We start from the raw sequence: 13,289 nt of genomic DNA on the forward strand, positions 1-13,289 counted from the left end.
CTTTTCTTCTGTCACACTTATTTTTCCATCTCTAAACAAGCTAGAAGAAAATGCTATGCTCTGATTTTGCTCTACTTGCTGAGACCATTTACTTTGGTAAACTCCGGTGCAATTGTTATATACCAGCTGATCACTGAGGGGGCCGGTTGACCATCATGGAGGTGACAGCTGACTTGATGAGGACACAGAAGATGCTAATGAGGAAAAAAAGCGATGCTGGCGGAAGCTGGTTCACAACTATGTAAATCGTATCCCTGTGCCAAACTAAGTTGGAAACTGCAATCATCCCTCCAGCTCTTGAAAATGGCAATGAAAGTTTACAGTGGAGTGACGGAGTGTTATAGTGGGTAGATATGTCTGAAAAAAAAAAAGATGCTGTCTTGTTTAAAAAAATCAAACAAACATCTGTGTTTGTGCATGGTCATACCTCATATAGGCAGGCCTGGTGGAAGGGCTGACCACAGCGAGGTTCGTTACACACTTGGTCAGGGATTGCAGCTTCAAGACGATAGGAGTAACAAATCCCACACTCCACACTGAAGCTCTATATATATATATATATATACACACACACACAAACACAATACAATATTCAGCATTCTTTAGTCATTATGTTCTTTTACTGTGTTTAAAAGATGACAGTGTCAAACTACTTTTTAATAAGTTAATTTAGGTCTACTGGATCCCCAAAACCTTACATGATGGAGGATGCGTCCAGTCATGCCTGCAGCGCTCTCTCCTTCAGTGCTATTGTAAACATGCTATTTTCGTGCCGATAACACTTTATTTCCCATTTGACATCGTAGATAAAAAAATCATTCTCAAAAAATATAACTGTAATGCATTTAACCTTCCATCACACGCAAGACGAGTATCGGCTGAGACTGATTTATGGGCGATAACAGGTGCATCTGTAAATAAGGAAGACCTGATCATTCATTTAAAATTGTGTTCAGCTGCTGGTGTGCATCCGAGGTCTCTGGGCCAAATGGATCAAACTCCAATAGTGACATCTGTCATTTAGCCCAGGCAGCATGATACTCAGAACAATTTATAATCTATTTTACAGACAAAAACAGTCACGGTGCAGTATGCCATGGCTAGGATGGCTACTTCTTGTTCGCCGGTACCTAACTTGGATAAATAATCTAGCTGTCCAGCTCTTCTAACGATCACATGTTGTCAGACCAATGGATCAAGTTGTGATGAGTCATTCTGCAGAGGCCAGGGTGAAACTTCATTTTTACAGCTGAGGCAATGACGAAGGAGTAGCCTACAATGGAGCCTGTGAGGTAATGTACAGCAATTTAGCTTTACGTTAAATTATCCGAATCCAATCCATGAAAAAATTAACCATACTTGGCCAAGATTCTGATCTTTTAGACGGGGTGGGCGGTGCTTCTCTACTTCCTATCTTCAACCTCAGTGCTTACATCACCCTGAGCTTTCATTATCTCTCATCTCACAATCAACACACACCTCCTGTGCTCTCGTTTGCATTTTAGCGTAATGAGAAGCTCCTGTTTGTCTGCAGCTATCCATTAAGAGAGGGGATGGCAGGTAAAAAAAGAAATCAACATCTGGTCAACTCAACTTTTTTGCACTCCTCTGAATGTTAATGAAGCTGAAACATTAATCACCGCGGCAACAGTGGATAAACAATGCCCTTTCAACCCAACTGCAGGGGGAGAGAACAAGTGTTACCAAATAAAGGATAAATGGTTTTGTGTGATTAAAGTGATTTGATAGCAGAGAGAATTCTGCTATCTTTGTTATTCTAATGGCCGTATCTGTAAACAACCCAATTAAAGAAGAATTTGTGCCCACCAAGTGGAATAAAAATTAGACAGAAAAATGGAGAATAGGATATGCTCACCAGCTTATAACTACAAACTGATACACACACACACAGGCGCCTGGATGTAAACACAGATGCAGCTTCTTAAGGTAATGGTGATAGCAGTAGACAGGTTTGAATGGAATGGGGGCAATTGTGTGACATACAGATTTTTTGTGGGTGGCAGGTGATGGAAATGCGATCTCGAAAACATCCTGGAGGTTGTGCAAGACACTGGAGTCCGGGTTCCTGCCAGCAGACCACAGACAGCTCCTTCACACACTAATTAACTACATGCAAATGAATCTGCAAAGACAGGAGTATTTCTGCATTCAACAGGATTTCCTGTGACGTTTCATGCAGGGACGTAGATGTTAAAACCCGCAGTGACATTTTTAAAATACTTCAAAATGAGGCGTAATCAAGTCTTTTTTCAGAGTGGTAATCAGATGGTTGTGAAAATATCCTCGCAGTGTGCAGTGTGTTGCTAATAATGATGAACCTACAGAGAGAGGGAGAGCATGATCAGCCACTCTCCGGATTCTCTTCACGGAGCTTTGGTGAGACTCCGATGTTTACGGATGAACCTTCCGGCTGCTCGTCTCCCTCTGCTCTCATACTGCTAAAATAGGAATATGAAAATCTGTCGACTGAACAACCAACTTTCACGTCAGTAAAAGTAGATAAAGGCCGTATCGACCGTGGATGGCTTTTTCTGTAGAGCCAACTAACTCAACCAATAGACGACTAGCAAAAAAATGTTGCTCACATCTCCACTCTAAAATCAGAACTTCAAGTGAATGCTACTCCATTGATACTAAGTGTGTCAATAATTTCTACAAATCAACTGCCTTAAAGTGGTTAAAAAAATTCAGATATCACAGGTTTGAAGGACTGGTATGTAGGGGGAAAGGATAGGATCAAGGAAATTGATCAGCTATATTTTCATTAGACTATAATCGCCTGAAACTAAGAATCACATGCTTTTGGGTTTTTTTTTTTATTCTGCTGATGAGGGTTTTTTTTTAAGTGTTTGGAGTGTTAAAACGTTCTTTTTCAAATTGAAAAATGATTTTAACATTTTCCAGATTTGTAGCTGCATTTTTGGCTGGTCAGAACAATTCAGGCATTCAAAATAAACGTTGAAATCAGGATTACAAAATGATTCACAGTGTGTATCCCCAATGTGGTAGCGCAATAAAATCATTACAGCGATATATCCAGAATTTATTTTCTTCACACAATATTGTAAAATATAATGATAAGATCATATTGTGACCCATGTGTGTTGCAGTAGCTATATTTCAATGTCTTACTGCTCAGGGAGTGACACAAGAATTTAGATGCACTTTGTCAGTCAGAGATGAGGGCAGCGACTGTAACAGAGTGAACTGTACAACTTTACAAATATTGTTCTTATAAGTTTTTTTGTTTTTTTTTAACTACAAAAGGTACACAGCAAGGTGTATTTTCTGCTCTATTTTGAAATAAAATATGCTATCATATCATGGTAAGGTCCATAAGGCACAATTACCAGGCCTAATTAATACTGACAACAGCAATACGAAGAAGAAGAAGAAGAAGAATGAGAATAGGCTGCTGAAAGCTATTTATCTAAGTATGAGATTATCATCCAGTCATACCGCCCAAGCCTGATGTCTCTCACCATAAATGCATGTTTGCGTTCAGCTTATTCCTCAGCGGAGTCACAACTGCAACACAGAGAAAGGAAAGGATTGGGCAGAGGACATAACATTTGACTTCAAACACAAAATTGTACATGATTTTGAAGAATTAAAAAAAAAATGGTTGTGTCTGACTAACCTTCATACTTCCTACAACCTAAATTAGCTTTGAAGCTACACAAGTACCTGCAGTGATGCGATTGATGTACTGTATGGATGTATTGTTATCTCCTCAGAAAAAGAGATTGCTCTACAAAGTCAAACTACATCTTATAAGTGACACCAGTGGTGTCCTCACTATTAGATATGAATCATCATTGTTTCCTCTGTTTCATAGGAAAGCTTTATCTCAATTCATTGCTCATCACTTTCACTATTTGTTATTCCTACATGCAAAAAGCAATATTTCTCTGTGACCCCTCATATTTGAGGGTCGCTGCCTGCCTCTCGTCTTGAGTTGCTGAAGTGTGTATGTGTTTAATATCTTTTGAGTTGCATTGCTAGGCAACAGGCTAGGAGTTTCATGACCCTGGTTTTACAGAAACAATGGCCGACAGTTGACGGGGACTTAAATAGACAGTGCCAGAGCTGGTTGGCTTTGCTGTCTGGCTGTCTGGCTGGCTGGCTCGCTCCAGTGTTTTGCGTGGCAAGAATGAAGAGGTGCCATTCTGGAAGCAAGTGCTCTGACAAGATGAAAGACAATAGTCAAAACAAGCAGCCCAGATGAAGTGCAGGCATAAGGCGCTCGGTGAAAGAGCAGTGCTGTTCCTTTTTCATTCACGCCTGATGGAGGCGTATTGATCTGATCTAAATAATGGGAAGCAAGAGCAGAATTTGTACTTCATCCCCTGACTTGATCCTCAGCTGGCAGGTTATCCTGGGAAAACATTCTGCCCACCCCAAGGGTCGCTGGTTCGATCCTCACTTCCCCCGATGATCATGTTGAAGTATCCTTGACCAAGATACTAAGCCCCTAATTGCTCCTGATGGCCCTGCAACGGACTGGTGACCTGTCCATGGCATCAGCATCGGCCCCAAACATTCTGCATCGGTCTCACCACTTCCAGAATCTCAAATGAGTGAATTTTTTTGGGAACATTGTAAATAGTTAGTTTTGTTTTTGTTTTTAAACTTCTTCTACCATGACTTCAAAAACTATACAATTACCTGAAATAAAAATGTCACAATTTACTGACTGTACTATCATGAGAGGGTCTCACTTACTGTAACATGGTATGTGTTTTTATGTTCACAGTGCTGATACACTTCCTGTTCTCTGCCACTGCCTGCACATGCACTTTGAAGTGTTGCCATGTTTCTGGGGTCCTACCCACCATGCTCAGCTCCCAGCAGGCAGCACTCTGGCAACATCTTAGGGTGTCTGGGATCCACTTCCACTTTGATGGAGGTGTTGTTACCTGCACATAAAAATTAGAATATTTCTCCCCCGTATCCCTGGCTACTTTACTGAAGAGTATTACTGAATAGACATTACTATATTTTGTTAAGTTGATTAAGTGTGCAGTGTGTGACATTGGGTTCTACAAATAGAAGCAGCATACAGTACCAATGGCTATTCGCCTCATGGTGTCAGACAAACTTGGTTTTTCCGGCTCCAGAACCCAGGTCTTTGAGTCAATCTCCTCCAGCACATCCCAAAACTCGGTTAGGGTCTCCAAAACTACCAGGAACTGGCTGTGGAGCTGCTCCAGGGTCATCTGTCATACCAGAGCAGACAGACTGTTTCAATATGGGCACAATCTAAGATGGTATAACAACAGTGGAACTTCACCACGGGCGGCATGGCTCAGGGGTAGAGTGCCCGTCGAGCAACCACAGGGTCGCTGGTTCGATCGTCGACCCCGATGACCATGTCGAAGTGTCCTTGAGCAAGACACTGAACCCATAATTGCTCCTGATGAGTCGGTTGGCGCCTTGCATGGCAGCCTTCATCATCAGTGTGTGAGTGTGTGTGTGAATGGGTGAATGAGATGACACTGCAAAGCGCTTTGAGTGCCGCTAAGGTAGAAAAGCGCTATATAAAATTGAGTCCATTTACCATTTACCTCATAATTGTATGTCTACCAGTACAAGAAAATAAATGACAAGATGGTTTGTCCTGAAGCTTCAGGTCATATACACTGAAGGAGTACTGACCTTTAAGGTGGACCCACTAATTGCTGCTTACTTCACTTTTCTTTCCTGGATAATTACCAGTGAGAGGTCCTAGAATCCTTTGCTGTCCAGACTTTATCATGACATCTTCTTTTGTCCAGTACATGAAGGTCAAATGGCTCAGTTACACGAACTTACATTATTTTCAGTGTGAACTTAACTGAAAATGAAAATGAAAAGTTTAACAGCCTATGGCTAGTAATACAATTATCTGGCAGGTAGCCTTATATGATAAAAACCTCTGTGGCTATAAGATTGATCACCAAATGTGGCTAGGAGTCAACTAAAATGTCAAAACTTTTCAAAGTTTTCTTTAACAAAAACAAAACTTAAATCATAAAGGATAAAAATGTGACTAGAAACCGAACAAACAGAACTTGTTCATCCACATCCAGCTGAAACCAGCTAGATAGTTAAATATTTGGATTACAACACACACAAAGAGAGTGCGACTTCATCTTCTGCTTAGGACACCGCTACTCAAATTTCTACATAGAAACTAGGTATTTGTGGCTTTACTCTTGTCTTAAATCTCATATATAAGATCCAAGTCATTTTTCTGCAGCAGTTATTTTGTTTGAAATACATTCACATGACAGTAGGAGTGTAAGTTTTTGATACAACTAAATGCAGAGTGCTCATTCCTGAGAGGGTAGCAAGTGGCCAGTTTATAAAAAGTGAAACAACTGAAGGTACACACGAGCAAATGCGCGCGCAAATGCGAGCACGCACAGATGCACACGCGCACACAAAATCATATGAGAAAAAAGAAAGCAGATAAGAGGTGTGGGTGAGCAATACAGATGGAATGTGAGGAGAAAAAAAATTAGAGGAAAAAAAATGAACCAAAAATTATGGGTCATTGTGCCAGCACAGTGCACACAATTAAGCATCGTCCAGGTGCTGAGAGCCTCGGCAATTACAGCCCAATTAATGCCAGTGGCATGATTACATTTACAGCTCAGGATAACTATGCTAAGCCTAGTTTAGGAAGATGTGAACATAAAAGAAAGAAAAAGGAAGAAAGGCTAAAAATTGAATTCCTGCTGTATCTGAGTGGAGGAGGAATCAGAGCTGAGGATTGCTTCTTGGTGGTGTCAATCGGTTCTCTTTATACATTAATGAACAATCTCCATTAAGCCCTTGAAAGCAAGCAGGCTGACAAAAAATGTTCTCTTCTTTACAGAAATGCTATGCCACTTGTTATCACTTGTAAGGCATTGTCTTTTTTTTTTAAATGAGCTCCAAAGCTTCTCATTACCTATACAGCTTGTAAAGAATAAAAGAAAATCTACTATTTTATGAGACATTGTATTTTGTTTTTTGTGAATGTGTCTTTGTACAGTATATGTAAGTATACCAACAATATTCTCCTGAACATACATGAAGGCAAAATGATCATTAATTAAATCTATACAGTATGTCTGAAGGCACCATGGAAATGCAGAACATGAATCTTGACGAACAGATCTCAGGTCAGAGAGCAAACAAGGCTGCTGAAGTAAACATGATCAGTATTTTAAGAGACTTTAAGATTTAAGAGATATATTTGAATAATCCTAATGATATATACATACATACATACACACACACACACACACACACACACACACATATATATATATATATACATACATATACATATATACACACAAATATATACATACATATACATATATACACACAAATATATACATACATATACATATATACACACACACAAATATATACATATACATATATACACACACACAAATATATACATATATATGTGTGTGTGTGTGTGTGTGTGTGTATACACACACATTATTGGTCAAAATTTTGTACACACCTCATTCAATATTTTTTCTTAATTTCTACTACTTTCTTCTACCACTACTACTATCTTTGTAGATACATACTGAAGACATCAAATATTTGAAGCAAGATATATGGAATTATCAAATAACTTGTCAAATAACTCTAAATATGTTTCATGATGCAGTCACCTGGAATGGTTTTCACTTAACAGGTTTGCCTTGTCAGGGTTCGTTTGTGGAATTTCTTGCCTCCGTAATGGGGTTGGGATCATCAGTTGTGTTGTGCAGACGTCAGGTTGGCACACAGCTGACAGCCCTGTTTGACAACTGCTAGAATTCATATTATGGCAAGAACCAATCAGCAAAGTAAAAATAAATCACAGATCGCTTTCAGGACTGAAGGTCAGTCAGTCCAGAAAATTGCAAAAACTTTGAATGTGTCCCCAAGTACAGTAGCAAAAACCATCAAGCATTACAACAAAACTGGCTCACATGAGGACCACCCCAGGAAAGGAAGACCAAGAGTCTCCTTTCCTGCTGAGGAAAAGTTAATCCGAGTCACCAACCTTAGAAACCGCAAGTTAACAGTTCCTCAGATTAGAGCCCAGATAAATGTCACACAGAGTTCTAGTAGCAGACACATCTCTACAACTGTTCAGAAGAGAATGCACAAATCAGGCCTTTATGGTCGAATAGCTGCTAAGAAACCACTACTGAGGAAAAGCAACAAGCAGAAGAGATTTGTTTGGACCAAGAAAAACAAGGAATGGACATTAGACCAGTGGAAATTTGTGCTTTGGTCTAATGAGTCCAAATTTGAGATCTTTGGTTCCACCTGCTGTGTCTTTGTGTAAAGTAAAGGTGAACGGATGGTCTCTACGTGCATGGTTCCCACTGTGAAGCATGGAGGTGGAGGTGTGATGGTGTGGGGGTGCTTTGCTGGTGACACTGTTGGGGATTTATTCAAAACTGAAGGCTTGAACCCCTTCAAGAGTGTTGAATATCATTTCAGGTGACGACCTCATGAAGCTCATCGCGAGAATGCCTAAAGTGTGTAAAGCAGTAATCAAAGCAAAGGGTGGCTATTTTGAAGAATCTAAAATCTGAAGCATGTTTTGAGTTATTTCACACTTTTTGTGTTCACTTCATAATTCCCTATATGTTCATTCATAATTTTGATGCCTTCAGTGAGAATCTACAATTTAAATAGACCGGCTCTAGTTTTATTTTGGGAGCAAAAACCATACCATAATCTGGATCAATATTTGAGTCATTATAGCCTCACACCACACTGTGCTTATGCTTAAACTTCTAATTACATCATTTAGTTATTTTATGGGCCTGATCTTGGAAGGAAAAAAGTTTCTTAGTTTCCAAGTCATTCTGCTGTTCTCTACAATAAGGCAAAACAAGCAAAGTTGTTACTTATTGTCAGGCTGTCGCCTTGATATATTTATCTCTTAATAGAAATCTAAAATATTTTTCCCTCCAATGAAGCATCATTTTTTCTAGTGGTATTGGAAATGGTATTGATTATTGATACTTTTATTACAGTAAAAGTTGGAAATTCTAGAAATGATAACACCTGCACACACACATGCACACACTGAGGTTTATTTCTCTTCCCATTCCACTTCCACACAAATGCACAAAGTAGCACGTCTTGGCCCTGCAACAGAGCAGGCAATAATTACTCATTCAAATGAACATGTCAGGGCTGCCGACAGACAGGCCCTTCCCCCCGCCACACACACACACACACACACACACACACACACACACACACACACACACACACACACACACACACACACACACGATAAAAAAAAGAAACACTTGGCACAGATGCAAGCACATACACACATATACACACAAACACTTCATGTTGCAGTGTGGGAGAGATCCATCACCGGCCCAGCAGGCAGACAGGCTCCATACGGTAGCGCTGTTCTAAGCTCGTCCTCACTGTACGCCTGCCATGTATCAGCTCAGAAATACACACACACAAAAATGTGCCCACACATTAGAACTACCCTCCTCACACACTCTCAAATCTGATTTTTTTTCCCTGCATGTCACTCAAACGCACACGAACGCATGCACAAACGCATGCACAAACGCATGCACGCACGCGCGCACGCACGCGCGCACACACACACACACACAGATAGCTCCCTCCAGTGAATATTTGAAACACTGAATGGTCCAGAGCATTGTCGGATATGGAGCAATCATTCGATCATTCGACAAAGCAACTGTTGGTGTGACCATTAGAAAATAAATAAAAGATGTCTTTGTGAACGTGTGTGTGTGTGTGTGTGTGTGTGTGTGTGTGTGTGTGTGTGTGTGTGTGTGTGTGTGAATGAGTTAAGCAACACAGACTCAGAAGCGGAGACAGATGAAAAGCAGAGTGTGAGTGAAAGAAGCAAGAAAGCAAACAACAATAACAAGGAGGCAAAGAGATACAAAGAGCCTGCAGCCGCTTTCACATCAAAGCAGTCTTATGCCAATTATAGCGGACTAAATTTAAGGGGCTCAGAGAAAATGTCTTAATACAGCAGGTGGAGATGTGGTTTGTCAAATTATGCAATAAGTAGCAGAGGATGAGTCAAGTGTGTTTGTGTAGACTCAATCATGGTTTCAGTCTAAAAGCACTGAAAAAAATGTCATGGTAAGGTGAACAAAGAGTGGAAACATCACCTTGTCCACATCTAATGTTGACGTTCCACCAAACAACTTTCAGAGTATAATATGTCTAAAGTTGGACAAAAATTATGAATGTATTGCTGGAGTTGTGGCACTCTCATTATCTCAATTGTTTGGTTTAACGTTGAAAACCTGAAAAGGTAAGCGTCGATGCAGCTATCATATATTGGAACTGGAGAATATTTCTCTGTTTAGTGAAGAGTAAGGAACAACACTGAAAGCTTTTCTCCATACAGAAAAATTGTTTCACTCTTTTACAAGCTTCGGTTTCTACGTGAGATGGTTGGTCTGATTGGCTGCAGTTAGCTTGTGACAGATGGCAACAGAGAATCCAGCACCTGCCCTTTTCCAAACAGTTTCTACAGAGGACTTCCCAGATGGTTCTGTGTAACAAACTATATGATGTCAGGTTTGGTATATTCTCTTCAACTGGACATATGAAGTACACACCAGGTAGATAGTTAAAGGAATATGCCAACATTTTGGGAAACACGCTACCCTATAGATACCCTTCCCTCCTGTGTGTGCATTCAGGAGCTGAGACCCCAGAGGCCTGCTGACTGCCAGTTAGTTTAACACAATGAACGGTAGTAGGTGGGCTGTGTGGCACCAAAGGTCACCAAATACTCTTCTCTCCAGGCTTATGTTTAAGATAAGCCAGGAAGTAACAATTTAAAACTGAGAGATTAAGACATTTTGATAATGCACAGCCCCTCAAAACTTCAGCGAACAAAAAGTTTGTTGACTGCTACTCCTCATCATGTTCTACACTGTAAAAGAGGACGAGAAGGATAACCTCTGGATAAACCTAGAACCTGAACCTTGTTTATTAGAACAGACAGAGAAGGAACCTGCACAAACCATTACCTGCGCAAAGCTAACTAGCAGTCAGATGATGTCTAAGCTTATACTGTATACGCAGAACAGATATATGTATCTGTCTTCTTGTTTGGCTCTGGGGAGGATGGCAAAAACGTATATTTCGCCAAAAGTTGTTGTGTTCCTTTAACAAGACGGGAACTCTGATTGGCTGTACAGGTGTCCCACTTCATGCAGGCCTCCACAACATCTTTATCTCATGTCAAACCACTGCAGGACAGATGGTTTCCTACAATGTGATTTTGTGAATAGCAGGGAAGGCTGTCACCACAGAGCTGTTTCATGCCAATCAAAACTGCACACATACAGGTCAAGTGCAGGTTAAGCTGTCAAAGTCTTTGCTGCCTATGATACACCCAACGTGGGGAGCTTGCTTTCCCCAGTCAAAAACTATGTAGATTTATGCGAGACATGATAGAAACTTCAACAGGGAGGAAAAAAATACAGCTGCAAATACTAGGCCACTGGTGGAGGGTGATTCTAAGATACAATTTTTACAGACACCTTTGAGTTTTTTGAGTTATATATTGCATATATACTGCATAACCTTTATCTTATCTAAAAAAGCAACAGACTGCTATTGACTAGTAAGACCGGGTGACATGTTTAAATGGGATGGTTAACATCACATACAGTTTTAAGGCTCTCATCCCAAAAAATATTACTCCATGTGCCCAGTACATTTTTTGAGGGTCATCAACCAAGCCAACACACTATTTTGCGTGTTTACTCATATACATACCTGAGGTGTCCAGGTTACGGCCAAAGGGACTGGAAGGTCAGCTGAGCATTCAGGAGATTCCGCAGGGTGCTGTAGGATTAAGAGATGATTCAGTTATTTAGTTGAAATTAAGACTTCTGTGAATGCACCATTAAACTGCTGTGACAACTTATGATATTTCCACTAGAGGAACATAGTGCAGTTTGAAATTTTTTTATGAGATATACTTGATCTTGTCCAAGTTAGGGCAGGATTATTTATTTTTTTTAAACCACATGAGCAAAATATACATGAGAACAACTTTTCTTTTTGAAGAGGTCCAAAAAGACATCATGGAACACACACTTCTTCCCTATCAGTGCCTTGCAGAGACTCAGTTGGTAATCTGTGAGATGGGTGGTTTTCAGTAGTCGTTCAATAAGTTAGTTGTAGGTTAGCCAGTTTTCATCTGATAATAGTCACAAGCTATTAATTTATCTGTCATTGAAAAAATGGATGTGGCTTACAGCATGCTAGCAGTCATTGTTGTTGAGAGGAATCATGCAGATGCTTGCACTGGATCAAATGTCTATGGTGTTTAACATGAGAGATGTGCTGGTGGTGAATTGTGTGATGACTTGCTGACACTGGGCTCTTTTTTGATGGTGGTGCTGCCATGATGGGAGAAGTGAGCTACTCTGAGTGGGGACAGCAAAAAAATGACAGGAAATGGAGAGCCCACAAGCAATCGCATGACACTGAACACGCCTTTGAGTATTTTGTGTTTTACGTAAAATAACATCACACAGTAACTGACGGTCATTTCTGATCTACTGTTCGGCATGACAAAAATTGAGAATTTTTTGACAATTTCTGACACTGCTTGCAAAAATTACCAAACACAAAGACAATGACTGTGCTGCGTACCTCAACTACATTTACATCATGATCACTCTAAGAGGTTAAAAGCAACTGAATATCTTTCAGCTCAATCAAATCTTTCGGCATTCCTGTAAATTAAATGAGTGTCCTTTGCTACTTGCTGAGAAGAAAAGATGCAGAGAAATCTACTGTCTTCTATGGATAACTACAGTTTGTCCTAAAAGTTGCCAGATTGGGCAGCAGTGTTTTTAATGACTAGAGGTACGACGATTGTTTACAGCATGAGACACTACAAGGGAATTCTACACTGGGAGCAGGAACTGTATAATGGTATAACCGGTGCCTAAATTAGGTAGACTAAGAAAGGAATTAATGTCTGTGAAGTTATGCTTTTTAAAATTTATTTATGCTTTACTGATTTGAGTTTAACAATTTCCAGAACTGGTTTTGTCACCAAATGTTTAAATACCCAACATCTCACTATAGGGATGCGGTTTTGTCACCAGACCAATCACTGAAAATGTCTGACTCCTGGCTCACAATTATGTGGGTTTTATATGAATTATATTGTATTATTTTTGGGGGCAGGCCTAAAACTATGAACAGTGAGTAAGAGCAGCCTGCAG

General features: G+C 40.1%; 1 protein-coding gene across 2 annotated transcripts in view; it reads right to left on the reverse strand.

Moving 5' to 3' along the window:
* Positions 1-13,289, reverse strand: part of fancl (FA complementation group L) — a 32,254-nt gene that overhangs the window by 1,745 nt on the left and 17,220 nt on the right. Inside the window, exons 7-13 of one of the 2 annotated variants that reach the window (XR_015109412.1) lie at positions 11,824-11,892; positions 5,090-5,240; positions 4,857-4,940; positions 3,504-3,549; positions 2,344-2,459; positions 2,005-2,086; positions 485-544 (exon numbers count right to left, since the gene is read on the reverse strand). Coding sequence is in view for 1 of the 2 variants with exons in the window: in XM_086180415.1 (XP_086036541.1) it covers positions 428-544; positions 2,005-2,086; positions 3,504-3,549; positions 4,857-4,940; positions 5,090-5,240; positions 11,824-11,892 (549 nt within the window). In the remaining variant the exon portion in view is untranslated. Of the gene's footprint in view, positions 1-427; positions 545-2,004; positions 2,087-2,343; positions 2,460-3,503; positions 3,550-4,856; positions 4,941-5,089; positions 5,241-11,823; positions 11,893-13,289 lie in introns of those variants that run through there. The other variant, XM_086180415.1, reaches the window with a different exon arrangement.

This window comes from Aulostomus chinensis, chromosome 16 (genome assembly GCF_037954235.1).
Source record: "Aulostomus chinensis isolate RoL2024-O1b breed Wild chromosome 16, RoL_Achi_v1.0, whole genome shotgun sequence".
Taxonomy (NCBI): domain Eukaryota; kingdom Metazoa; phylum Chordata; class Actinopteri; order Syngnathiformes; family Aulostomidae; genus Aulostomus; species Aulostomus chinensis.